Source organism: Penicillium concentricum (assembly GCF_028827145.1).
Source record: "Penicillium concentricum strain IBT 3081 chromosome Unknown utg000003l_segment0_segment0, whole genome shotgun sequence".
Lineage (NCBI taxonomy): Eukaryota > Fungi > Ascomycota > Eurotiomycetes > Eurotiales > Aspergillaceae > Penicillium > Penicillium concentricum.
This window is the reverse complement of record NW_026622756.1, coordinates 2822073-2848444: the sequence shown is the minus strand read 5'-3', so window position 1 is coordinate 2848444 and position 26372 is coordinate 2822073. Positions and strand designations below refer to the sequence as shown.

The 26372-nt window shown below is 49.5% G+C and overlaps 11 protein-coding genes across 11 annotated transcripts; 4 read left to right on the top strand and 7 right to left on the bottom strand.

Moving 5' to 3' along the window:
* Window positions 1-368: 368 nt before the first annotated feature.
* Window positions 369-4143, top strand: N7517_008928 (putative MATH and UCH domain protein; the record flags this gene model as incomplete). The annotated part of the gene is made up of 4 exons (XM_056726657.1): window positions 369-600; window positions 659-2737; window positions 2795-3509; window positions 3567-4143. 4 exons carry the CDS (start codon window positions 369-371, stop codon window positions 4141-4143), a joined length of 3603 nt encoding a protein of 1200 aa, XP_056577508.1.
* Window positions 4144-4560: 417 nt separating this feature from the next.
* Window positions 4561-6786, bottom strand: N7517_008927 (rRNA (cytosine-C5-)-methyltransferase NOP2; the record flags this gene model as incomplete). Its single annotated transcript, XM_056726656.1, has 1 exon — window positions 4561-6786. One exon carries the CDS (start codon window positions 6784-6786, stop codon window positions 4561-4563), a length of 2226 nt encoding a protein of 741 aa, XP_056577507.1.
* Window positions 6787-7100: 314 nt separating this feature from the next.
* On the top strand, window positions 7101-7870 carry N7517_008926 (uncharacterized protein; the record flags this gene model as incomplete). The annotated part of the gene is made up of 2 exons (XM_056726655.1): window positions 7101-7211; window positions 7289-7870. 2 exons carry the CDS (start codon window positions 7101-7103, stop codon window positions 7868-7870), a joined length of 693 nt encoding a protein of 230 aa, XP_056577506.1.
* Window positions 7871-8529: 659 nt separating this feature from the next.
* On the bottom strand, window positions 8530-11182 carry N7517_008925 (cell differentiation and development protein Fsr1; the record flags this gene model as incomplete). The annotated part of the gene is made up of 4 exons (XM_056726654.1): window positions 11056-11182; window positions 10722-11000; window positions 8848-10659; window positions 8530-8789 (listed from the first exon to the last, which is right to left on the bottom strand). The coding sequence occupies exons 1-4, from the start codon at window positions 11153-11155 to the stop codon at window positions 8530-8532; spliced, it is 2451 nt and encodes an 816-aa protein (XP_056577505.1). The 5' UTR covers window positions 11156-11182.
* An 879-nt stretch (window positions 11183-12061) lies between these two features.
* Window positions 12062-13286, bottom strand: rad14 (DNA repair protein RAD14; the record flags this gene model as incomplete). Its single annotated transcript, XM_056726653.1, has 3 exons — window positions 12062-12477; window positions 12535-13126; window positions 13185-13286. The coding sequence occupies 3 exons, from the start codon at window positions 13284-13286 to the stop codon at window positions 12062-12064; spliced, it is 1110 nt and encodes a 369-aa protein (XP_056577504.1).
* Window positions 13287-13497: 211 nt separating this feature from the next.
* On the bottom strand, window positions 13498-14555 carry N7517_008923 (uncharacterized protein; the record flags this gene model as incomplete). Its single annotated transcript, XM_056726652.1, has 2 exons — window positions 13498-13937; window positions 14006-14555. The coding sequence occupies 2 exons, from the start codon at window positions 14553-14555 to the stop codon at window positions 13498-13500; spliced, it is 990 nt and encodes a 329-aa protein (XP_056577503.1).
* Window positions 14556-15071: 516 nt separating this feature from the next.
* On the top strand, window positions 15072-15536 carry N7517_008922 (PaaI family thioesterase; the record flags this gene model as incomplete). Its single annotated transcript, XM_056726651.1, has 1 exon — window positions 15072-15536. The coding sequence occupies one exon, from the start codon at window positions 15072-15074 to the stop codon at window positions 15534-15536; it is 465 nt and encodes a 154-aa protein (XP_056577502.1).
* Window positions 15537-15639: 103 nt separating this feature from the next.
* On the bottom strand, window positions 15640-16446 carry N7517_008921 (SDR family NAD(P)-dependent oxidoreductase; the record flags this gene model as incomplete). Its single annotated transcript, XM_056726650.1, has 1 exon — window positions 15640-16446. One exon carries the CDS (start codon window positions 16444-16446, stop codon window positions 15640-15642), a length of 807 nt encoding a protein of 268 aa, XP_056577501.1.
* A 1265-nt stretch (window positions 16447-17711) lies between these two features.
* Window positions 17712-20498, top strand: N7517_008920 (uncharacterized protein; the record flags this gene model as incomplete). Its single annotated transcript, XM_056726649.1, has 5 exons — window positions 17712-17726; window positions 17782-18301; window positions 18368-19273; window positions 19327-19725; window positions 19780-20498. 5 exons carry the CDS (start codon window positions 17712-17714, stop codon window positions 20496-20498), a joined length of 2559 nt encoding a protein of 852 aa, XP_056577500.1.
* Window positions 20499-20711: 213 nt separating this feature from the next.
* On the bottom strand, window positions 20712-22972 carry N7517_008919 (putative extracellular endoglucanase; the record flags this gene model as incomplete). The annotated part of the gene is made up of 7 exons (XM_056726648.1): window positions 20712-20873; window positions 20932-21736; window positions 21786-21807; window positions 21862-22212; window positions 22262-22717; window positions 22771-22839; window positions 22897-22972. 7 exons carry the CDS (start codon window positions 22970-22972, stop codon window positions 20712-20714), a joined length of 1941 nt encoding a protein of 646 aa, XP_056577499.1.
* A 588-nt stretch (window positions 22973-23560) lies between these two features.
* N7517_008918 (MINDY family deubiquitinase) lies at window positions 23561-26251 on the bottom strand (the record flags this gene model as incomplete). The annotated part of the gene is made up of 3 exons (XM_056726647.1): window positions 23561-24643; window positions 24693-25618; window positions 25681-26251. 3 exons carry the CDS (start codon window positions 26249-26251, stop codon window positions 23561-23563), a joined length of 2580 nt encoding a protein of 859 aa, XP_056577498.1.
* Between the last annotated feature and the right edge of the window lie 121 nt (window positions 26252-26372).

The following is a 26372-nucleotide window of genomic DNA, read 5'->3' as shown; positions in this document are numbered from 1 at the left end:
ATAAGCCTAGCCAGTCTATGTGTACGGAGTACCCTTTGTATACAGACCCACTACCCCCGGACTCGTCCTTTTTCTTATCTTTTTCCTTTTTTTTCTTTTTCTTTTTTTCTTTTTTTTTCTGACTTCTCTTCTTCTTTTCTTCTTTCCTTCTCCTCTTCTTCTCTTCTTCTCTTCTTCTTCGCCTCTTCTTCGTCTCTTCTTATCTCCCATAACTCCTATTCATTCTTTTTAGGGCTCTCTCTCGGACCCCTTCTCTCCACTCTGGGGCCGCAACCTTCTTCTTATCCGATAAGCCCTTATCTTTATACAGGGGACCTCGCCTGTATATTAAACATATTGGAACAATTGGGTTTCCCAATTGAAAGGCCATGGACCCTTTACCCAATTTGACGGTCTCGGGGATTGAGGATACGGTGAGAAATACAGAGATCGAGAACCAATCTCCCGAATCATCACGTTCAACTCAGCCCGCGCCAATACCGCCCTCAGAAGAGCTGGAACATGCATATTGGGCAGAGTACGAGGAGGACACAACGGTCCCAGATGAGGACGAGATGAAAGAGATTGATGGCGGTGATTCGGATTACAGTGCCAGTGATCGTAGGTGTCAACTTGGCAAATAAGCTCACGGAACATCCCTTTACTGACCCCGTAACAGATAAGTATTGGGAAACAAACTTCTTTCGGGATTTGGGAGATCCCGAATACATTCCCACCGAAAAGGCCCGTCTTACGTGGACCTTCAAGGGTGTTCGGGGCACCCCTGAGAACCCCAATCGGGACAAAGTCATTCGCTCCCCACCAGCATTTATTGGGGGTTATTGGTGGCGAATCAAGTTCTACCCTCGGGGGAACAATGTCAATGCATTGAGCGTCTACCTCGAATGCTCCACCACAATGCCCGCTCCAGAGGGCAAGCTTCCCGAGATGGAATTTACGGTCCGTCGAGGCCCAGCCGATGCTTCGCTGGATGAAAGCAACCCGGAGGTTCAAATAAAGACTACAGCCATGGACGACGCGGCAGCATGGTTTGAGAACTACAAGTCTCAATATTCCGCGACTAGGAACAACCCCGAATCTGAGCATGGAACCTCGGATTCTTGGCGTGTGCCTGCGCAGGTCGGTGTCATTGTATACAACCCACAAGAGCCACGCACTGGGTGGATGCAATCTTCTTGTCATCAATTCAACACCCACAACCTGGATTGGGGGTGGACATATTTCCACGGCCCATGGGACCAAATCCATTCCCGCCGGCGTGGTCAACATCGTGCCCTCTTGAACGACGATACGCTCTCATTTGACGCCTACATTCGTGTAGTGAATGACCCCACTAAGTCTCTATGGTGGCACCCAAGCGATTCCGAGCCAACTTGGGACAGCATGGCCTTGACCGGTTATCGACCTCTGGGGGACTCGATCATCAATCATAGCCCAGAAGTAGCCGGGCTTGCCTCCTGGCTGCACATTGCTCCATTTTGCAAGATCATTCAAAGTATTAACGTACTTGAACATCTCACCAACGCCGATGCTAGGCCGAAGCCTCTCTGTGACGCTCTACAAAGGCTTCTGTGGCAGCTTCGCCGCCGAACACTCTCCCCAAGCTATGTCGATACGGACGCCGTCACTACCACTCTACGCAATCTGCACGAGTTTTCGAACGATGTGTCCGAATTTTGGGAGCGCCTGCGTCGCACCTTGGAGCTGGAGCTGAAAGGAATGGAGGCCGGCAAACAATTTGCTCACCTCTTTGACAGCCCGATTGTACATAGTCCGTCTTCTGACAGTAAGACCACTGTGAACATGCTGCCGACGGACTTCAACTCGCGTATTTACGTGCCAGTTGATCAAGCCAAATCCACGTCCGAAGCCGTTAGTGGATACTTGAGTGCTAAGCCCGGTCGTTGGTCGCTTCCATCACTGCTTCATGTTGAGTTCGGCCGGCATACTCTGGACAAGGCCAAACGCTGGCAGCTGCGCTATGACAAAGTGGAGCTTGACGAAGAGCTCGATCTGGCTCCGTGGGTGGTTGATGGCCAGGGTAGCAAGTATGTCCTTTATGGCTATATTGTTCATCGTGGCCGCCGCACCTCGGGCAAGTTCTTTAGCATCCTTCGCCCAGCGGGTCCGGGTACCACATGGCTGGCTTTTGATGATGGCAGTGACAACCGCGTGGAGTGCTTGACTCAGAAAACAGCCATGGGCCCACACCTTGGTCTTGATCCTTCCCAGACTGTGGATCACAAAAAGGGCCATGACGTACCTGTCGTGGCAATGTATATCCGTGGTGATATGATATCGGAGCTTTTGCCTGGTCCCCAAGGGCCTTGGGAAGTTCCTGAGACCTTGAAACAATACTATGAAACAGGCGTGTATCACACTGGTGGCAAGCCTGCGGATGATGTCCAGGTTGAGGTTTATGCGCTTCCCAAATATGACCAGCTGACCAGCCTGTTTGACTCGTACGATCTCATGGCGCAGGCCAAAGCAGCAAACAATGTCATGTACATGACTATGTCCCGTTCATCACGGTTGGTAGAACTACGCAAAAGAATTGCTGTTTGGAAGTCGTCAGGCTCTGAGCCCATTGGCCCCGAGCGGGTTCGTTTCTGGCAGATTGGTAACTCCTTTGCTCAATCCGGATCATCATTGGCCTTCGATCGTACTACAGATCTGAATGTTCCGCTGGACCCTTCATTGAGTACTATACGGTTCTGGATGGAAACCATCTCGGAGGGTACGTATCTACATTTACCTTTATTCCTAAGCATCATCACCCGCTAACCTCCAGCAGAGGATGCTCAATTCTTCGCCATCCCAGACCCTCCTGCGGCTACCACTTCAGAGGATAAGCCGGATGAGCTTGTCGTCGAGGACTCGATACACGAAGCTACTGAAACTGTGGCATCTGTGGCCGAAGGAGATGCTGTGGCTAGCTCATCAGGAAATGCTCCCCATGAGGGGCCTGTTGCTTCAGATATCGTGAACTCGATCGTCGATGATGGGCCACTGCCTCCATTAGCCACGTTGTCTTTAGAGAACCACGCTTTTGCTACTGAAAGGGCAGAACAGGAAATGGTACCAGCTGCTGTCGCTGCTCATGATCAACAAACCTCGGCTGCTGTTACGGCAACTCCATCAACAGAAGCCACAAGCTCCGCTCCCGTATCACCTTCCGAGGTTGAGTCTTCTGCACCAGCGGTTGCACCTCAAGCACAAACCCAATCTGAGGTCAAGTTGCCTGTTGGCCATACATACTACTTTATTCAAATGTTCGACGTGGACAGTCAAATGCTTCGTACCGTGGGGTCATTCTTCTCCAAGCTTGATGCCAACGTCAAAGCATCCATCCGGCGCCACTTACAGCGGCCTCTTCGTCAAGACTTCCTCATGTGGAAACGAGTGGATGGTGCTGCCGTTACCACGGTGTCGCCTGCTGATAGCTTCGATGATGTGGTGGCTCCACACGGAGCATGTTTCATCGTCGGGGATAAGTTGACCAAGGACAAGTAAGTACACATATATGGTTCTCAGGATTAGCCCTTTTGGTTTTAACACAAACGCAGGCGCACTCAACTTGCTTCATCAGGATTGTTCACCAGTCCTGACCGTCTGGTTCAGTACCTGTGGGCCGATTCCCGCGGTCATCCAATCCAAGGTTTCACTGGCACTAAAACCATCGAAGCCACCTTCACAAACGACTACTACAGTGGATACTTCCTTAAGGGTTATCACCATGGTAGAGGCAAGCACATCTCCAGCACAGGCATGGTATACGAAGGCGACTTCATCTTTGGCCGGCGTCACGGCCAAGGCAAGCTAAATTACCCCACGGGCGACTCATACGACGGTGATTGGGTCGAAGATGTATGCCATGGACAAGGTACTTACATTGAGAAGACGACAGGCAACAAGTATGTCGGCGGCTTCAAGGATGGCAAACGCCACGGCAAGGGCATCAGCTACTGGGAGGTGGCTGATGCAGAGTTGGATCTATGCCAAATCTGCTACACCGAGGAAATGGATGCAGTCTTCGCCGAGTGTGGTCACCTTTGTTCCTGTGTAACTTGTGCGAACCTCGTGAACCTGTGTCCGATGTGCCGCAAAGAAGTCAAGAAGGTGATCAAGATTTATCGGGCTTAGAGTATATTTCATATTTCTGTTGGACTATAGACGGGAGATGTTTCTTTTTAAACATTTTGGACACTTACATTCATTTTAGCGAACGGTGATTTGGGATATGGGGAGTGATGCGATTCATTTTATATACTCTCATTTTTTTATATACACAACCGGGTGGTTTTTTAGATTGATATACAACATACAACAATACTTATACTATACTTCATGTCTTTGTCTTTTGGAATTACAACCTGTAGAATACGTGAGCATCATACATCAAATTGCTTTTTTTATTTTTTTGTTATTTTTTGAAACACAGTTTGATCTTGATTGAACAAAAGGTATATCCAATGCGCCGGGTCCCGGACCTAATACATGATGCTTTTTGACTTGCCCGAAGGAAAACGAAGAATTATACACAAGGGATGATCACATCGATCATTTGCTGACCTTCTTGGCCGACTTCTTATCCTTCTTCTCGACCTTGCCCTTAGCCGTCTTCTTCTCTTCCTTTTCCGTAGTCACCGGCTTCTTCTCTTCCTTAGCCTTGGTGACAGGCTTCTTATCTTCCTTAACCACAGTCTTTTTCTCGCCCTTTGGCTCATTGGTAGACTTCTTCGAGGCAACGGCCTTGGTCTCTTCTTCCTGGCTTGGTGTCGCCGTTTCGCTTGGCTTCTCTGAGACCTCTACCTTGGTCTTCTTGGGCTTGTTCAGAACACCCTTGGGGTTGAGACCCTTGCGACGAATACGGTTGCGCTCAGCGCGAGCAATGCGCTCAGCATCCTCAGGATCCTCGAATGAGCTGAAGGCACCGCCCTCGAAATCAGCGGCGTGTCCGTTCTCATCAACAATCGGGGTCCTGTCAATGGACTCGTCGTCCGTGGAGGCAGCCGAGGAAGTACTGCGAGCCTTCTTGGAGCCCTTGGAACGGGGTTCGGTGTCGTCCGACTTGGCGACGGGGGTCACGGCAGTCTTCTTGAGCTTGCAGACGTAGAAACCGTCAACGTTCTCACGGTGGGGGAAGTAACGGCGGGTGAGCGCCATCTTGGGATCGAACGTCTTGCCCATATAGCTGAGGAATCCAGGGCTACCGAAGCCACCGAGACCGGTGTCCACGATCTTGACATTGGGACGCTTGCGAAGAACATACTGCACAACGGCCTCGTTCTCTTCGACTGTCACGCTGCAAGTAGAGTAGACAACGTATCCACCGGTCTTGGAAGCGTGGTCGACGGAATCAATTGCAGCCAAAAGAAGCTGGCGCTGCATGTGGGGAATGGCGAGGAAATCACGCTCGTTCTTAGAGGTCTTGACACTGGGATCCTTCGAGATGACACCGGTACCGGTGCAGGGAGCATCGAGCAAAACACGATCGAAGCCACCCATGGCCTTGGGGAAAGCAGTGCGGGCATCCATGTTCGTCACAATGGTATTCTTGCAGCCGAGACGGTGGATGTTACCAATCAAACCCTTGGCACGGGGCTTACTGGCATCGTTTGCGACGACACAGCCAGTGTTGCGCATCAGGGCGGACATGTATGTCGTCTTACCACCGGGGGCAGAGGCCATATCGAGGACACGCTCATTAGGCTGGGGAGCGAGAGCCATGACGGGAAGGAAAGAAGAGGCAGCCTGGAGAATATAGTGACCGGCCAAGTACTCGGGGGTGGCACCCAAGGGAACCGGAGACTCGAACACTTGCAGGCCAACCTTGGACCATTTGCCAACGGGCTCGAGGACAACACCACGGTTGATGAGGGCCTGGGCGAGGGATCGGCGGTTGGTTCGCAGAGTGTTGGTACGGATAACGACAGGACGAGGAGTCTCGTTAGCTTCGAAGAAGGCAAAGGCCTCCCTGGGGGTGAACAGGTTGAACAGCTTCTCGGCCAGGAATCGAGTGTAGCCGTAGTATGTGCAGATATCGTCGAGCAGGAGATCGATGTAGTCGGTACGCGACTTACCGGGCAGACCAAGGGTCTTCAGGTCACCCAGAATTCGAATGGTATCTGTAATGCGCTGGCGAAGCAGCTGCAGATCGGGGGCGAGTCCCTGTTGGGCTTGGTCGGTGAACACATCGGGTGCAGCGATATTGGTCTGCATGGCGGCTTCTTGCATTTCCTGCTCAGCGGCTTCCTCCTCCTCTTGTTGTTCAGCATCCAACTTCCGCGACAGACCCTCGATGTTGGCGGCGGTCAATCTCTCTTCGGCCTCGGAATCCTCGTCGTCAGAGAACATGGCTCCACGGGTGTGACCCTCCTCGTCAGAATCGACAACCGAGTTATCATCCTCTAGGTCAGACAATCCTTCGACCTGATCGTCGCTATCCATTGAACCGTCACTGATCCCATCGAGATCACCGAACTCATCATCCTCCATATCCTCATCATCATCAGACATAGGCACCGGCACAGCCTTCTTTGTGACTGTGGGCTGCTTCTTCGATTCCTTGGATTCAGCCTTGGGAGCAGCACCATTGACCTTCTTCTTCTTGGGGGCTTCCTTCTTCGAGACTGACTCATCGGCATCGGATCTGCGACGCTTTGATGGTGCAGGCTTCGGAGGTGCCTCAGCCACGCCAGCCTTGCGTTTCTTGAGCATTGTGATTTTTGACTCATCGAGCGGGGCCGGAGGGCCCTGCTTCTTCATACGGCGACCAACACCCATTGTAAAAAAGTGGTGTATATGGGGACGTTAATGGTGTTTGCTTTCTGGGGAGCTTGTAATTTCTTTCCGTCTTTTTTTTTCTCTTCGGGCGGTGACTGCCAGCAGTACAGAAGTAATAAAAGGCGGTGTCCACGGGTACGTATTTACATTGATGCCGTATATTTCAGGTGTCTATGCCCCATCGGCATCCAAGTGCAACATATCCAGATATCCACTACTCCAACTTATCGCCCTAGATTTGCTTTCTCTCTCTCTCTCTCTCTCTCTCTATATTTCTTTTGATAATATCTACTACCCGATCTCAATTGCTCACCATGTCGGAGCTAACCTTTACCAAATCATTCCTGTCCATGCTGGACTCGCGACCTATCAAGCTTCGGCCTGATCATGTCTTCGACCCAGAGCAAATTGGACTACGCGTTCCCGTAAGTCTTAATGCAAACGTTCCCCTAGCTTGTCTCACCGATGAATATCATTCTAATTTGCTTTCTGAAAACGATAGTACACCCTCCCCCGCCTTTCAGCCCCGCACCCTCCGATGCCCAAAAAAGTGAGGTCAACACAGGCACCAGGCTCATCCAAATCAATCACTGTCCGCGTCAAGTCTGCCCGCAACCCTGCTCTGGAATTTTTGATATCCAATGCCCCTCTCTCGACCACCTCGGTCCAGGACATCCGAGATGCTGTGCGAGTGCGCGTCACTGATGCGCAGGGAGGCCAAGTTCCGCTAGACAAGATTAAGATCTTATACAAGCGCAAGCCAGTGACTGGAACCGTGAAGACATTAGCAGAGGTATTGGTAGATGAGCCCGCCATTTTGGTGGGAGGCAAAGAAGTCGAGATCGGGGTGATGATCATCGGTGGCGCCCAGGTGGTTGAAACTGCTGTGGCTCAACCGGATATTACAGAGAAGCGGGATGAATCACCACCCAAGGCCGCTGTAGGTCCAAGTGGTGAGGAGGTGTTGCATACAGAGGCTTTCTGGGATGACCTGCAAGGCTATCTCCAGCAGCGATTGAAGGACGAGGAAGAAGCAAAGAGGTTGAGATTGGTGTTCAAGGAGGCATGGATTTCAACCAAGTAGAGTATATCTACACGACAGCGCAGCGAAATAATGTCAATATCGAATGATACCTGTATTTGTTCTAGTTCCACATATGTCTTGTGCTCATGATAGTCTAACAAGGCTATGTTCGATGAATGGTATAGATTCAAATGCTATACACACCACATGAGCTATCAGTGTCTAAGGCGCCAAGCTACATAGACACACTTAGGAAGAAAGGAGGGAAAGAATAGTTATCCACAAGCAATACGACAAATCTTGAGATCATTCGAAAGCCTATCAGGCACTTGAAACCAGATCAAGACCCTATCACAAGAGCAAAACAGTATTCAAACAGGATATGTTCTAGTTTCCATAGAAAGCAGAACATGTACCGAAACAGTTGAAGGGAAAGAAAACATCCACGCACGCCAGGGAATCTTTGTCGAACATGGTAATCAGCAAAGTAAAAAAGTACACATGTTGAAAAAGGAGATGGAAAAGAAAAAGCAAAATCACGTAGAAGAGCATAATCGACCACAGTATCGGTGAACACCGCAAATGCTCAAAAGAACTGGTCCAATCGCTCATCCAGTTCATGGGATCATACAGAAAAACGACGGGTGAACGCGAAAAGATACAAACACAGGTATAACGCAAAAAGAATCATACACGGGGTTTTCATTCCGTCGTTTTAATCATCGGGAAAAGGCCTTAGCCACGCCGTCTCCACCACCGCCAACAACCCATTTACCATCACGGCTCCATACCACAGAGCAAACTCCTTCATCACGCATCAGCCGGTAGCTTGTCAGCTCCTGGGTACAGCTGCGCTTCTCGAGGTTCCAGAATCGCAAGCTTGCATCATGGCCAGCCGAAACGAGCTCACGCCCATTCGGAGATAATGACAGTGACGCTATCGCGGCAGGATGAGCAAGCATTGTGTATGTGCATTGACCTATGTCAAATGTTAGCGTGTTCTGGGCCATAGCAAATATCCTTTAGATACCACTTACCACTATTCGCATCAAAGAAGCGGATGTATCGGTCTTCGTAACCACTGATGATTACACCCTCTACGCTGCTTGAACCAGTGGCTCCGTGAACCACTGCTTCTTCTTCGGCAATCGCGCGGTTGGGATCAAGATTAACAGTTCCATCAAAGCCGACAGTGGTGGCGACGACTGAGTTCACCCCGGTAGCAGGCGTGCCATCATATGTCTCGAGACTGGCCATACCCGCAACTTCTTCGCCTGTGCGCGTGTCGTAGACAATAATAGAGGCATCCGAGTAGGAGACGACAAAGTTGACGCCTGCAAGAGACAAGGGGCTGATGCATGTTGGGGAAGGAGAATTGGTGCGCGGGATGCGATGAACAATGGTGTAATGGAGAGATGCAGTTGGAGCAACACTGGGTTGAGGAATGGTTTGGGTGTTGGAACCGGAAGACATTGAGTTTGAGTTCGCCCGCCGACGGCCTCCTTTTGCAACCGGGGGTGAGGAAGGTTGAAGAATGTCGCTGATAGCCCAAATCAAGACGCAGCCATCTGCTGCACCAGAGGCCAAAAGGATTCGATCAGATCCACCATAGCGGCTGCTTGAGGCACCAAAGACAGATCCCACAGTCCCGGGAAGAACGCAGAGTCCCCAGACTGCATCCGTATGACCCCCTTCTAAGGTGGCCTTGGGATCAATCCGCCCACGTTCCCATACACGCACGCTAGCATCTTGGCCACCTGAGAACACCCATCCATCACCCAAGATGCGGCCGTCACTGGAGATGTTCTGAGACGGTGAGCAGGCGGCAAGAGAAGTCACAGCGCCTTCGTGTCCACGATGAGTAAAGGAGCTCGTAATGTCCAAGCTTTGGTTAGAACCAGCTCCGGAGCTGGCAGAAGTAGGCGGGATGATCCATCGCTTGATCGTTCCATCGTCGCTGCAAGTGCAGATCTCGGGATATATTGGGCTGCCACCACCGGTGAAGATGACAGATCGAATCACATCTAAGTGGCCACGCAGCGCAAACCGATATTTGAAGTCTTCCTGCTTGCCAGAGGTCGTAACCGCTTCCCGGGTATCAATTGCACCATCGCTCTTGCGCGTTGATCCCGAACTCTTCCTGCGGTAGGGGAGAGACCCGCTCTTGGTTGATTCAGAGCGCATAAAATTGGCATTTGGGAAAACATCGGTATCGGGACGATGAAGCGGGACAGGTTCGGTGACCACGAGTTCCTGCTCCGCTGGTTCGTCAAAAGTCCACCCATCCACGTCCTCTGTTCTTTCCTCGATCGAATTTTGCAGGTTCACATCCTCCTTGACGACCACTCGAGGGCCCTGGGCCTCGTATGCCTGGTTTGGGCGATCATCCACTGTGCCCTGTTCGTATACCTGGGTCCGACTTTGCATTGGTGCGACGGGGGCTTGCTGCGGGTCCATTGACCGTCGATCCATGGCATCCCGAGGAAGATACTGGTTTTGAGCACGAGCCATAGCATTGTCAGAGTAGTGATTGGACATGGGCTGGTGGTTTTGTAAGGCCATTTCGCGTGCCATAACATGATTCGTCTTCTGGCGTTGCTGCTGGAGATAAGCCTCCTCCAGATTCTGTTGCGACAGCTGTGAATTGCCATAAGGCTGGCCTGACATGTCGGAGTCGTTCATGTCAGGTGTCGGGTGGGAGGCGGGTATGACATGGTACGCGATTTCGTGGGAAGCTTTGGACAGGTATCCTCGGACTTTGTCTATGTCTTCAAATTGGCCTTCCTGCTGGTTTTCGTTGTCGGGTTCTTCGTCATTCTCATGGTCCGTGCTAGGCTTGGGACGATGCGCTGGTGAATAACCCAGTTAATATTCCACGCCGCGTCCTGGCATACAATTGCGAGTCACATACCTTTCAGGAAGTTGACACTTTCACGTGCAGCATCTTTGGGATCCTTGGAGTCTTCGGACTTTTCGTTGTTCGAAAGCTTCTTGACCTTCTCCCTCTCTCTCTTCAGGGCGGTCTCCATCAGCCTAACATGCTTCCCAAGGGACTCATGCAGGCGCTTGCTTGTGCGCAAATCACCTTCTAATCGGCCAATGCGGGACTTCATCTCTGCCCGTTCAATCTCCCATGCATTGCGGTCGCGCTCATGTCGGTGCCATTCTGTCTGTAGGAAGCGCATTACACCTGGAGACGGAGATCAGTCAATGGCATTCAAAAAATCAGGTAGATTCATGCTCACCCTGTAATGTGTATTCCGTCCCCTGTGGGCCATTCGAACCATCCATGCCGCCGGGCATTCCTCCGATCCCAGCCATGGCTGATGGAGATTGCCAGGACATCAACAAACACAGGACGGGTCAAGGCTCGGAGGGGTCAAAAGCACTGCAGGAGGTACCAAGGGCAAAATCAGGCCGGTAGTAAATCGAGTGACGTGTAAGGTGCGAGCTTCGGTTTCTCCTGACCCCGGTAAATCGTATCCGCCGTAAGCGAACCAAGTCCCCTAATGGCGACGGCAAGGAACCACGTCCCACGCCGAGTCAGCCTGTGTATGAGGGGTCCTAAGGAGCAAGATCCAAAGGAAGGAGCAAGATCGGACAATGATAGGAAAGTTATGAGAATGTGCCTTCACTGATCTTTTGTTATGGTGAAGATGGCTTGGCCTTGGGGGCTTCTGACCGCCTTCTGGATGGAGAAGATTGGCCTGCACGTTACCTCCAGCCCTAGTATGTGATTTGAGTAGGCAATTGTATGAATTGTGATGGTTTTTGTATGAAAGGTGAATATGAAAGAAGTTTTAATGTGAGACAAGATTCAATAGGTTTCATAGGAACAATCAAAGCGAAGGTGATGGAATTGGCACCTATTTTCTCAGGCACCAACTATATGGACCTCCAGAGCTACGTGTAAGTATATACCTACAGCATAGATGCACCGTGAACTTGAAATATTACAATTGTTCGATGTTTCTGAACTTTTGATCTAAGATATAGGTTGATATCGAATTTGACAGTTGGCTCTTACGAAAATAAAACGATCTGGTTTCAATGTTGACTCTAGATGTATATATGACGTTCGATAGAACAGCTCAACGAAATAACCTTGAATGTTTTTTCAACGACTGTCGTAAAAGATTCATTGTAGTAACTCCATCGATATGAAAAAGAGTGTTCAATATAATATAGGTTCAAATGCTAAATTTGCTCGTGGTCTCATACAATAATCTTCATGCTACGGTACATTTGGCTCTAGAACTCGAGCTCTTCCACCTCCATTCCACAGTCTACACACGTCTTGATACCAATTCCAGTTTCTGGATTCTCAATGGGTCGGCCCCATTGATGAACATGCTTCCGCCCAGAACCAAGGTCGTCACCAAACTCTCCACCCGAAGCACCTTGGCGGTTGCGTCGGTAGGCCTCCACACGTGTGCGCTTCTTCAGCTCCTGCAGCTTCGTTTTAAATTTGGCCTCCCGTCGCCGTTTCTTGTCACCTTCTCGGCGCTCAAACTCGGCGTCCAGCGCCTCCGTTGAACCCCATTTCTTCTCCGAGAACGCATATTCTTCGATCTGATATCGTAGATACAACATCATGCTGTTCCATGTAGACTTATGTGGATTCGGACGCTCGAGGCGTGGAAGGAGCTCTTCGTCTCGAAGTTCAGCTGTGCGCAGGCTGATTAGCACATCTCTCTTTTCATAGGCGACAATCAAGTACTCACGATCTGTCAAGAGATAATCTTCTTTGGCTTCCGTCTTGGTCAACAAACTGTATTTCTCTGGGTGCTTCTCCTTGCAAGCATGACAGATGCAACACTTCAATTCCTCTTCCCATTTCCAATCAATTTCGAGACTGCCACATTCACGACATGTCTTCTGCTTGCTTTTATCATCTAGGACACTTAGACCTGGTTCAAAGGGTCCCTCCCGATTTCGCTTGAGTGATTGCAGTATTTGATGACGTTCCCACTCCTTCTGCGTCATATGTGCTGGCTTTTGTACTTCTTTCCCATCCGGCACGTGTAGTTGTTTATTGAACGGGTCATCCTCCTGGGTCAAAAATCCACCCTTCGTATCGGTCATCTTGCTAAAATCATAGTCGACATAGCTTGTAAAGTTTCGGGCTGGCTTGATCGAGTCCAGTGGGCGATTGGAAGAAGATGCATCGCGCATATTAGCAGGCTGACTGGATGCCGCCATCGAAGTGAACGAGCGCTTGGCACCTGTTGCGGGTTGGGAGGTATTCGCAGCGGCTTGGGATAGTTCGGCTTCACGTTTCTCCCGGAGAGCTTTGGCTTTCATTCGATTAACTTCCTATTAGCAACAATGGTTAGTTTGGGCTGACCATGTCGCAAACTTCGAGGGAACTTACTATCCTCCGTTGTTGTTCCGGAGTGATAGGAGCGCGGAGAAGTTGTCCTGCCTCTGAGCCCTTGGGCTGAGGAGGTGGGGTCGAGGGCCGTTCTGCTGTCATTTTGGAATTATTCTCTCAACAGTAGCCGTGTTGGTTGTCGCCTGAGTGAGATAGCAAGGCGGAAGGCGGAAGGCGAGACTCCCCGATCTGCCAATCACGTGATATGGTTCTAACGCGACGTCATTGGCGCATCCCAGTAAACAGCAACACTCAAATCAATATTTTGGAGTTATCGGCTTGAATTGGCAAAGAAATCGATTAAACCGAGAAGCTATGAGTCTCCAGCCGGATAATCGAAGTCTTCCTCTCGATCTTGGCCATACAAAACCTCACACACTCCCCCTACCGGTACATCCATAACGGCGTCGGTTCCCTCACTCCAAATTTCTCGCCAATTGACTTTGCGATTTTGGGGTCCCATGATCTGATAGGAGGTAGCACCGGGCTTCATCTTGGTAGCACCACCGGGACGTCTCCGTGCCTTTCCATCAATCACCGATACATTTGCGACTTCATCAACAATGTTCTCGATGCTGTGCATGGGCAAAGTAAGGTAGCCTGTATTATATGTGGCGAGCGCAGCATAAATGTAGATAAGAAACATCACCAACCACGCGGGGATTGCCAGCGACCACCAACGGTTGGGATAATAGTAGATGCCTAGCTGATGGAGGAATGGCGACGGGAGATAAGACCATAGGAGGTAAAACACTGAGTTGGTCCGGTCAGTATGCGAGTGAATACGAAAGACTGCACCGGCAATTTCCCATGAGACTTACGAAAAGCCAATGACGAAGCCAGGTATAACACGAAGCCATAGTATTCATAGGTAGGGACCTTCGGACTGGCGCGCGGAACGGTGGTTGCGCGACGGGCTGACTTGGCGACTGCCGCCTCGGTATCGTTGGGAGTCTCTACATCGGAGCTGTCTGGAGTAGTTGGACGTGATGTAGTGGTCGAGAAGGGCGGCCGAAGAAGAGAAGTGAGTGAGGGAGAGGGCGGTAGAGGGGTGGGTGGACGATTGTAGAACGGAGGCGCAAATGCATTGGGGCCATGGAGAGAGCCGGAGGATTGGCGAAATGGATGATTTCGGTTAATATTAGAAGAATCATCGGAGTCTGTGTCGGAGAATGATTGGTGCTCTAACGAGTAGTGCGACTGGAAATCCGCATCGTCCTCCACCTCGATCTCCTCATAGCCGGGGGAGGTGATACTCTCGTCTTCATAGCTCTCTTGCGGTTCGTCCGGGGATATGGGGTCTTCGGCCAGAAGAGGTGGGAAGGGCTGCTTGGCCTCGAAGGAATTGAACGTCCTTGCCGAGTTCTCCATTTTGCGAACTGACAAAGAGTTGATGTTGTTGGTATCTCCCCTTTTTCTGCAACTATCACCAGATTCACCGCTCTCCATCTCTACACCTTGGACTTGAACTTTTGAGATTCATATTTGAGATTCGATTCGTTCCTTATATCTATGCCTGCCTCTTTCAAATGACAAGTATGAGAATGAATTAAGTGATTTATCTTGAATAGAATTGGATTTTTTGAGACGATATATGTTGTAGTTCTCCAGTTGACACAGATCGACATCCCATCGGGATACCTGTTCCAATTTAATCGTACATGGACGAAGGTCCAAGCAAGATCATAGCAAGATATCATAACAAGATATCTTTAGATATCCAACTATGTTCCTCAGTGTCCATCTCGGATTGACTCCGTGTGCGGGACACTCCGCTCTCGGCCCCTCCGACTCCTTCGAAAATCCCCAATTCTCCTATATTTTTCCTTGTTCTTTTGGCTATATCCTCATTCTCCCAGCTTTATTTCCCTAAAGTGATTACTCACTATGAATTCCACCGAATTGGAGCATGTCCGGGGGGTTTGGGAACGAACCAAGGATGAAAGCCCTATCTATCGCCTACTTCTCTCCGATGTCGATATTATTAGTGCAACCCGTGGCCAGATGCAAGCCCGACTTAAGCTCACAGCGGAACATGTGAATTCACGGGGCACCATTCATGGGGCGGTCTCTGCAACCATCATCGATTGGGCGGGGGGCATGTCGATAGCCACACATGGACATGAGAGAACAGGCGCAAGCATTGATATCCACGTTTCGTATCTCTCAACTGCCACTATCGGAGATACCCTGGATATCTCTGCCGTTGCTGATCGGGTGGGAAAGTCAATGGCCTTCACAACCGTCAAAATTTCCCGAGTCGTCGACAATGAAGTGGGCCCCTTGGTTTCAAAGGGTTCACACACCAAGTTCCTGCCTGTCTCCAAGGAGAATCGTGAAGCTAAGAGCTGAATCCTTATTTCAAGGATGTTGTACATAGACATAAACATTGTTCCGATTCTTCAACAGCTTGGCCCAAAGCTACCCGTTCTACCCAGGAACCTTCTATCTCTAATCATGTCCTCCCCGTCGAAGATGTTATCCCACCATCCACGATGAGTTCCTGACCAGTTATATACTGTGCCTCGTCACTAACTAGGAAAAGCGTAGCATTGGCAACATCCCACGCGTTGCCCATTTTCCCCATTGGAACTTGCGCATGACGCATCTCCATGTATCTTTCCGCTTGACCATCCGCCGCATATTTGGATACCATACACTTTGTGTACGGGGTGTCCATGAGCCCAGGAACAACCGTGTTCAAACGTACACCCTTGGGTGCATAGATGACAGCCGTTGTCTTCATCAACTGAATGATGGCAGCTTTCGTCGCAGCGTATCCAACCTGGGGCTTTCCAATGTACCTCAAGCCGGCGATGCTGGCAACGCTCACCACTGCACCACTGCCTTGCTGCTCCATTATTGGTAGAACATGTTGGCACATCAAAAACACACTCTTGAGATTGAGGTCCACCTGGGAATCCCAAACTTCCTCCAGCATGGTAGCGGGACACCCCGGCTCTGACCCCCCAACGTTGTTTATCAGAATGTCAACCCGTCCGTATTTAGCCATACAAGCTTCCACGAGGGTCTTTGTTGATGTGGCTGATGTCACGTCTGTTTCCACGACGTCGCAAGTTCCACCCTCGGCCTCAATAGCTTGTTTGGTGGAAACGGTCGAAGCAAGCGTACGATTTCCACCGAATATTTTCGCACCTTGTCGAGCTAGGAGAACAGCGATGGCGGCACCGATGCCCCAGCCTTCGGATTGGCTTTGGCCAAGGCCAGTGATGAGGGCAACTTTCCCGTGGAGAGACAACATGACGACAAATGTATAATCAGAGTGGAAGATAAAGAAGGTATGTATTAGAAAGTGACAATATAGACGTAAAAATCCATTTATAAGAAATCGGTCAGATATCGAAACCATCAATACGGCATAGTCCCGACGGGTTTCCCGTTCAGCGGCACACTCCCGATATACAAAGCGCATATCCATATGATATCTCTGATATATGCGCTGACTTTTCTTTGCCGAGGGTTGATTACGATTTCCCTTTCACGGTTATCTAGAACGAGGTTCTCAAGTACATGTATGTTTTGACAGGTTGCAACCAAAAATGTAGTGCAACCCTTCCAACATCAAGTAAGGGTCCTTGCAAAAGAGAGAAGAGAGACACATGCCAAGGCCTCAGGTTTAGGTTTCCATACGATCTACTCGTATGTTGTGCTCCCCACAGTCTGCAGTGTACATGCGTGGACATGGTACGACCTATGCCTCTCGACTCTAAGGCTGCCTACCGTTTACTCTGTACGGCATAAGTAAAACATATTTATATCTACCACTTTAGAGGATAAGACAGATCATATATTCTCCACGTGAGAACGGCAGTGCATATACCGGTTTTTCTGCATATATCTTGACAGGGCTCTCAACATTCCCCATGTGTTGTAACCCCAAAGCTTTCCAGATCCCCCTTGCATTCAGCCTTGAGACAGGGCAAAAAGAGCCGAGCTAAGAAGTTGTACAATGATCTAATAAGTTCACCATAAACCTTGAAAGCACACAGTTTCGTATTCCTGCATTGAACGCATGAACTTCGAATCTTCAAAGTTCTCAGGGGTTGACTAGCGAGGATCGGCCTGGGAATTTTATGGAGACCCGCACGGAGAGAGTTGTTAGATGTGGATTTTCTGGATTTGCTGGATTTTCAGGGATTTTCTCCTTTTTGATCTTTTTCTTTTTTCAAAAGGTATATTTGTACTTTATATGGAGTACATACACAGGTTCTACACTACATTTCCTCTAATATAGTAGAGTTACTAGAGTACTACATTCGTACATATCGCCAAGGTAGACCCACAAACTATCGGATCGACGAGACGCTTGGGATTAATTTAATTCATCTGGCCTATCAGCTCTTGCATTCACCAACTTGTCAATCTTCCTTGTGAGTGACAGGTCGGAAACGGGGGTGAAGAGTACTTTTTTTTTTTCTTTGCTTCTTTTCTTACGGGACCTGTATAGTCCCCTCTTTCCTGTCATAGTGTATATCTCTTTGCTTTTCAAACTTGGAGATACTCACCATGGATAGTATAACGGTAAAAAAAAAAACTCCCCATCCCATAGAGAGAAATCCTGGCTAATGGAATTCAGAATAACGACTCAAATATTGGCTCGTCGCGAGGCGACGCGTCAACCACCTCCGGTGATATTGCTAGCAGTCTCACCGGCGGAGGGGGCTCATCAGGCTCGGCATTGATGATGACTTTATTGCCTGCACTCGCATACGCTTTGTTTTGGGTCAGCCTGTTTCTGATATTTCGGCGAACTCAACGCCGATGGTACGCTCCGAGATCCTACTTGCCCGATATACATGAGCATCAACGGAGTCCCGAGTTGCCTTCTGGTTGGGTGAACTGGCTCGGGACATTTTTAAAAATCGAAGACAATCATGTGCTTCACCACTCATCGCTAGACGGGTATCTGTTCCTGCGATTTTTGCGCGTCCTGGCTGCAACATGTCTGACAGGCTGCGTGATTACATGGCCCATTCTGTTGCCACTTCATGCCACCGGGGGCAACGGCAATACTGAGCTCGATATCTTGAGTTTCAGTAACGTCAAGAACCCCAACAGATACTATGCCAATGTTATAGTGGCATGTGTTTACTTCTGTAAGTCCTCGGTATCCACTCGCCAAAAACATTTGAAAAAAAAAAACAGCCTACTGACGAGTATAGCGTTCGTGTTTTATGTCGTAGTCAGAGAAAGCCTGTACTATGCAAATCTCCGCCAGGCCTACCTCAATTCGCCTGCCTACGCATCTCGAATGTCGTCCCGTACAGTCCTCTTCATGTCAGTTCCGGATGCGTACAAGAATGAGGACAAACTACGACAAGTATTTGGGGACTCGATCCGCCGAACTTGGATTACCTCCGACTGCTCAAAGTTGGAAAAGATGGTTAGAGAACGAGATCAATTAGCCGAGAAGCTGGAGACCGCAGAGACCAAGCTCATTCGACGAGCAAATAAAATTCGCACCCAAGCAATCAAAACAGGCGAATTGAATACTGATGTGTGCTTGGACTGCGAGTCAAGCAACCCGGCATGGTCTCACAAGGTCCAACGTCCCATGCATCGACTGAAACTTTTTGGCGAAAAGGTCGACTCTATCCACTGGTATCGGGCTCAGCTCGCAAAGAAAATCGAAGAAGTATCAAATATGCAATCCAAACACCAAAAGGGTCAAGCAAAAATGCTTAGTGCAATCTTTGTCGAATTCAACAGCCAGGCTGATGCACAAGTCGCCCTACAAACCCTGTCGCATCACCAGCCGTTCCATATGACGCCTCGATTCATTGGAGTTTCCCCTTCCGAGGTGGTATGGTCGGCACTGAATCTAAGCTGGTGGCAAAGAATTGTCAGGAGATTCGCAGTCCAGGGATTCCTGGCGGCGATGGTCATCTTTTGGTCGTTTCCTGCGGCAATAGTTGGTGCAATTTCGAATATCACGTACATTTGCACGCTGATACCCTTCCTCAAATTCATTCTTGACTTGCCCGATTTCATGAAAGGAGCGATTGAGGGCCTTCTGCCTGCTGCGGCCCTAGCGGCGTTGATGTCGCTAGTACCGATCATATGTCGCAGTACGCTCCCCAAATTCGTCTTGTTCCTCGAACCCCTGCTGACTTTGACATAGTATGTGCTAGGCGAGCTGGAGTCCCATCAAAGGCACGGGTTGAGCTGTTCACACAAAGCGCCCACTTTGTCTTCCAAGTGGTCCAAGTGTTCTTGGTCACGACCTTGACATCGGCTGCATCGGCTGCTACTGCACAAATCGTCAAGGATCCTCTCTCGGTCAAAGATCTGCTGGCGCAGAACTTACCCAAGGCGACTAATTTCTACATTTCTTACTTCATGCTGCAGGGACTGAGTATGAGTTCCATGGCCCTTGTTCAAATTGTCAGTGCCTTGGTGTTTAAGTTTGTGACCACATTTTTTGCCTATTCCCCTCGTCGTCTGTTTCAAGGATGGGCCGAACTGGCCAGTCTCAGCTGGGGCAATGTCTTCCCCATCTTCACCAACATGGCTGTAATTGGTAAGCGATGCCCTACTCATGCTCCAACGAGGATCAACTGACTCGATTCTTTAGCGTTGACCTATTCATGCATCGCACCTCTGATTCTGGGATTTGCCTTCCTCGGACTTTATCTTGTGTACCAAGCCTACCGATACAACTTCCTCTTCGTATATGACATCAATATTGATACAAAGGGACTAGTCTACCCACGAGCCCTGCAACATTTGTTAACGGGTCTCTACCTGGCTGAAATTTGCTTGATAGGACTTTGCGCCATCAAGGGTGCTATCGGCCCAGTCATCATCATGGTTCTATTCATGATTGGCAACATTTTGGCGCACATGTCGCTCAACGACGCACTCACCCCACTGAATACTTTCTTACCACGATCCCTTGACGCCGAGGAGGAAATGCTTCAAGAAAAAGAAGATGCAGTGGCAGCGATCAACGAAGAGCGCCGCCCACGCGCAATGGCCTTCTGGAGATGGTTCCACCCGAACGTATACAAAGATTACGCGGCATTGCGTCAAAAGGTTCGCCGGAATCTTGAGGAGGTTTCGTACACACCCGAAGAGATGCGTACAGCATATTTCGAACCATGTGTAGCATCGCCACCACCGAATTTGTGGATCCCACGCGATAAGTGGGGGTTCAGTAACCATGAGGTTTTGGAGACTGATTCCATCATCAGCATCACGGATGAGGGTGCGCACTTGAATGAGAGGAATAAGATTGTGTGGGATAAATATGACCCTCATCTTCCTTTACGGGAATTAAAGACCCTGTATTGATCTTGGCTATCTGCCATGGAATTTAACGACTTGATGACAGCGATGGGTTGGTTTTTTTCTTCTTTCTTTTTGTACATAAATGTGATATTGATGGGAAACATGATATTCGATACCGAGGCTGCTAAGCAAATCCCAATCAAGAGCGCTTAAAGATTTATAATATAGTCAAACCATCTCAGTATAACCACCACGGTCATTGAGATAAAAATCCCATCAGACAGTCAAGGTGAAGTTGACAGCATTCACAACACCATTATCCCGCGGGAAGAACTCGAAGGTGAACACGGCCGATTGGCCAGCGGAGATGACAGAGTCAATAGCAGATGAAGTAAGGATTACATGGGACGCGTCCCAGTTATACTGGCCGGCGTAGGTCTAGATTGATATATTAGTATTTGGCAAATGATAAAGGAGGAATGGGGCCCCAGCTTACAGCTCTCGCTTGCTGGATAGGACCCAGGTAATGTGTCCAGTCATCGACCAGGTATGTTCCACTCTTGGCCAAAGCCTTTACGGCAGCGATAGTTGGCAAACCACCCCAGGTGATTGGAATTAAAAGGTCAGAGCCAGAGACAGATGAGGCCACTGCCGATGTGGATGACAGAGTCGGAGTCTTCCATTGAACAATTTGGATAACAGGGGACGAGTATCCTCCTGAGAACTTCAGGGTTAGAGTGGCAACGACACCTGGTGCTGTGGTGGATGAAAGATGCTTGGATAAGTACGAAGCTGTGAAGATGATATTCGCACCCGAGACAGAATAGTCTGTTCCCGACGCCAATTTCGCACCAGTAGAGTCACTGATTGACGAGAGAGTGTTACCGTTGAAGATGAAAGGAAGGGTCTGTGCTGTCACAGCAGTTCCATATTGATGGAAAATATAAGCCGACGATGACTGGGTGGTTGCAGAACCATCCTCGGTGCTATCTGGCAAACTATTTGCAGTAGACTCGGTGGACTTTGCGATAATCGAGAGAGAGTTCGAGTCACGCCAGACTCCGGTGGTTCGGTCCAAGTGATCCAATCCGTTATCCCACAGCACACAGGAGATGTCGAGACTGGCTGCAGTCTTGATCAAGAAGTCAACGTACTTCCATCGAGCAGCGGGCTCGGTGTTGGTGGGTGAAGCATCGTATTCACCCAGAAGAAGGGGTACATTGGGGAAAGCGTTGCGTATGTTCTGGAAATCGGTCTTTATAGTTGTCTTGTCACTGTCAGAGCCCCAAATGGTCTTTCCCCTGTTTGGAGTCAGTAAATAATGTCAAAATGTTGGGTTTATACTCTTACCAAGCGCTGAAGATGAAGTCGTCTAGAAGCAACTCAGTCAGTTCAACTCAATAATATAAACTCATTTACGACTCACAAGGGCTGTAGTAGTGGAATTGAATAGCATAAGGATTCGAAAATCCAGATGGTGCAACAAACCAGTCTGAAGTCTTGATGCTATCCTGACCACCTCCGACTAGAGTCACGACTCTTTGCGAGTTGAACCCACCGGCATCGTTGATAGCCTGGAGGAAGATCTTGTTCAATTTGTTGATCTCAGTAGCATCGGCGGCAGTATTGCATGGAGGCTCATTGATAGGCTCAAAGGCAACGAGATTGGATTTGCAGGCCAACTTGGTTCCAATTTGATACCAGAGTTTGTAGAATTTCTCTTCAATCATGGTAAGATCGGCTCCGGACTTGCTAACATCAGCCCAAACCCATGAATCTGTTTTGTGTCAGTAAATGTCTTGAATACAAGGTTATCTATATCATACCATGATGCACATCAACGATGGCATAGAGTCCACGAGCAACAATCATATCAACCACGTCGGAGACTCGCTGCAGCCATGCTGGGTCAACGGTCCAATCTGGTGAGCTTCCAGTAAAGTGATAAGCATAGGTAACTGGAAGTCGGACACTCTTAAATCCGGCAGCTTTCACGGTATCAAAGGTCGACGCCACAACCGGTAGATTGTTCCAAGATCCCTCATCGGGAACGGCATCAAGGGTGTTTCCCAGGTTCCAACCGGGATGCAGATTGGACACAAAGTCGGAAGCTGAGATTGCACTAAATGTTCCAGTACAAACAGCCCCTGGCGAGGTAGCAGTAGCTGCCTGCGTTGTTGACTTGGTGGTCGTTGTCAGCGTGGTAGTGGTGGCCTTGGTGGTGGTCACTGCTGATGTTGTAGCACTGCTGGTTGCTGTTCCTGGGAGGCATTGAGAGTACCCTTGGGAGAAGTTAGTATGAAGTCAAGCTCTAATGTAACTGGTATTCACATACACTCATTCTGCGAAGTACAGACGAAGCCTGACACGCAAGTGGTGCTTCCTGTGTATCCACTGCCTCCGCCTAAATGCCAGTTAGTCCAAGGACAAATACTAAGCTAGAGGAACATTCGATCCATACACTGTCCATAGGCTGATACCTCGGCCTGAGCTATCCCGACAAGGGCCAGGAGGGCACCAGAAAGGAGAACCTGCATTGTGAGATCTACTATGGGAGAGAATCTACAGATCCTGATGATTCGTAGAGCTGATCTTGTACAGATTCAGCATGGGAGGGTCAATGATATTTATAGCATTCTTCATACCATGCCCTAATCCTAGTCAATCTGCGGACCGGTGGACCGGGGCTGTTTTCTTCATATCGCATTAGAACGTGCCAAAACGCCCCCCTTGACCTAAATGGCCTGCAGATGAGTGCTTATGCTCGGCATTCATTGCAATTGCATATTTTTTGGTCTTTTTGCCGGGGAAGATTAGTTGTCTCAGAAAAGGCGCAATAACTCCTCCAATGAGAAGCCTTCCCCACAAAATATTGAGTCCTTTAATTTCCCTAACTTTAGGCAAATTAGATATAATCCATTCGGGATTTAAAGAATAGACATTTTTACATTGTCACCTGGTACGTCTTTTATTAACCCTGCACGGAGAAGGTCCGTGTTGGTTATAAACCCGTGGAGAATGAGGAACTACGGAACTTTCAAATATGAAACGTTAAAATTGGACAATATAGGCACATCTGATCATATTCATTCACTTAAAGCAAGTATCATGTTCATCTGCATTGTTCACATCACTATGCATTCTTTGTTCCGATCTGACTCCATTATGTTGTGGTCCCCTGTACGTACAGGGCGGGGTCGGTGAGAATACTGGTTTCGATTGCGCGAATTCCGGTTGCCGGGGTACTGATTTACCGGAGGATTAGCCGGGGCACCGCCGTATGACCTTCTGTCAGGCGGCGAATAGCGCGGCCCACTGGTAGCTTGTTCATAGGGAGGAGGTGGTGCGTTTGGGTCCTCGATGTCGGGCCCATGCGGTCTAGGTTGAGAAATCGCATTGGCAACACTCGAAGATCGAGCAGGTACATTGCTCAAGCGCGGTGAAGGCGATGGTCGATTGGAAGAAGTACTCGGGGCAGACGTGCGACGATCGCGAGCCTGCTCGTTCCTAGCATTTTCGCGTCGCTCTTCTTCTTGGAACTGAAGCGAGAGCGCATATGCATAGTCTGCATCACTCTGTTCTTGAGTCGGCTCGGGGGATTTCGATGCTTCGTTTGCATTTGGAGAATGAGTGGGCTCATTCGATGCTTGCGCGGGACCGGGACCAGATAGGGCCGAAGGACCAGCGCCCACGGGGCGAAAGTCGCCGGAGTAATATTCAGTGTTGAAACCTGTCACATCGACAAGAGATTCCCAAACTACCTCGGCATGGCCCGCATAACCGGCATCGGTAACCAAAGTATAGAGTTGATGGGATTGCGGGTGTTTATACAAAGTCGAGAAATGGTCGTTGCGGAAAAGAATGGAGACAGATCCAGGCGCAAGTTTAGTCGAGAGTTGTGTTAAGCCAAACGGGCTTAGTTGTGTCGGGTTCTCAATTTCCACAAATTGTTGGATGGTTTGGATATCCGCCATGGTATTCTCTTCCGCGGGTTCAAGAGCCTCGCCTCGCGCCACCCGGTCCTCAAACTCTTGTCTGCGAAAAGGCAGCATTTGAATATCCTCATAATACTGGGCAGTGCGTGACATTGCGGTATGAGTAGGACTGGACCAAGGGGCTAACCAGGCATGGATCAACGGTATACCAAACGTGCTGTACAGTCGAAGATCACTGGTCTCCAGGAAAGTGCCAAATCCTTCAGTAGAATCCTAAGACTAGGTTAGTATAGGCGCCTCTAGACGGATCACATGTACTCACCATTATCAAACGTGGGTTGACATTCATGCCTGTATGCAACATTGTCAGGAATTGAGTGAGGGCCTCGATATCCGGAAACTCCTCATCAGGGCCCAGGCATATTGTCAGCTCTTCAAACATCGCCTCGATTAGCAGGCCCAGAGAAATTTGCTCGCGGGTTGACAGAGCTCGAACAATCGGTGGATGAGTGTTGGGGTTCGCTCGCAGCACCAATGCATTTATGAGCGCCAGCAGCGGACAGGGTCCGTTTTGATTTTGGACCAAAACCGGAGACTCCACCAGTTGACCACTTTGATCGGTCCATCGGACGTGTCGAATAGTGTAGGTTTCTGATCTCTGCTCCTTTTGTCGTGCAGCTTCTGCGGCAGATAGGATGGGGGTTGTTTGGGGTTGTTGTGATGGTTGCACTCTGGCTGATGCGAGTTCTTGTTTCTCTGGCAATGATCTTGCTCCGTTCGCGGCTGGTTCTGAGTACAACGAAGACGCAGCATGAGATACAGTCTCGATCCCCGGATTGCCAGTAGCGCCCCAAACACCCAAATCGATTAGTTCACGGGATGTGGCGGAGGTCCCATTAGCGAGAGCAACAGGTGAAGTGTTGATTCCAGCATCTGATCCGAGTCTCCCTGCATTGGATGAAGGGTTATATTGTGCGCGGGCATGGTTGTCCCCATCAGATGGGGAAGGATTTACAGCCGGCGAGACATATGGATTAGACTGTATTCCTTGTAGGTATATCTCTTGGGGGGCCGAGACCTTGATAGACTGTTGAGACCCCCACGGCGAGTTATCATCGAGTTGCTGGCCGCCTAACACGGCACGTTGCTCAGAATGAGAATGAGGACGAGGAGCCTCGGCCCATGGGGATTCTTGTTCGGGTTCATCTAAGAGGGAGAGTCGTGCAGTCATCGGAATATATCCCTCGGCTGTAAGTTGTTAGCAACAAAGATCATTTTGAGCGAACCTTCAGAAGCAAGTAATGTCATACTTAAGCTCAATGAATCACTGTTTGAAGTCGCATGTGAATCACGCCCCCACTCATTGCGATCTAAGAGATCTTGAGTATGCTCTGACGGCCTCGGCTTCAAAAATGGGTTATTTGACTTTAACTGTACCGGTACCTCCCCAGTCGAAGCTTGACTGGCGTTGGGCGTTGACCCCAACACATTCTCAGCCGCCCCTTGCTGTTGGCCTGTTATCAACGTAGGCGGAGCCCAGTGCCCGTTGGTAGTTGCAGATTCTTGGTATGCGCCTTCATACTGATTATACTGACCAGAGCGGCCATCATCGGGCCTTCCGTTGTTGGGCCATGAGCTCGGCGGTTGACTGGTTGGAGACCCCATCGGCGACCGCTGTGCCTCCTCAAGTGGCATCAGGTCAAACGCAGGTGAAGTGTTGAGATCGGGGGAGTAGATAGAGTCCTCAGATGGAAATCGGTTCAAACGAGTCGGGCGGTGGGAGGATGCAGAGTTGGGTGATTTAGGTGAGCGTACGTCCGATCGTGGATTTGACTTGCTGATGTTCTCCAAACGCGGTGGGGGCTGTTTGCGCAGGCCCATGAAGACGTCCGTTGACCTTCTTGGGGAAGCGGAGGGTGAAGGTTTGAGTTCGCGTATAGTTCTAGGGAAAGGCTAATAAAATGACTCAACGTCAATCGAGAGCGGACTCAGAAGAAATTGT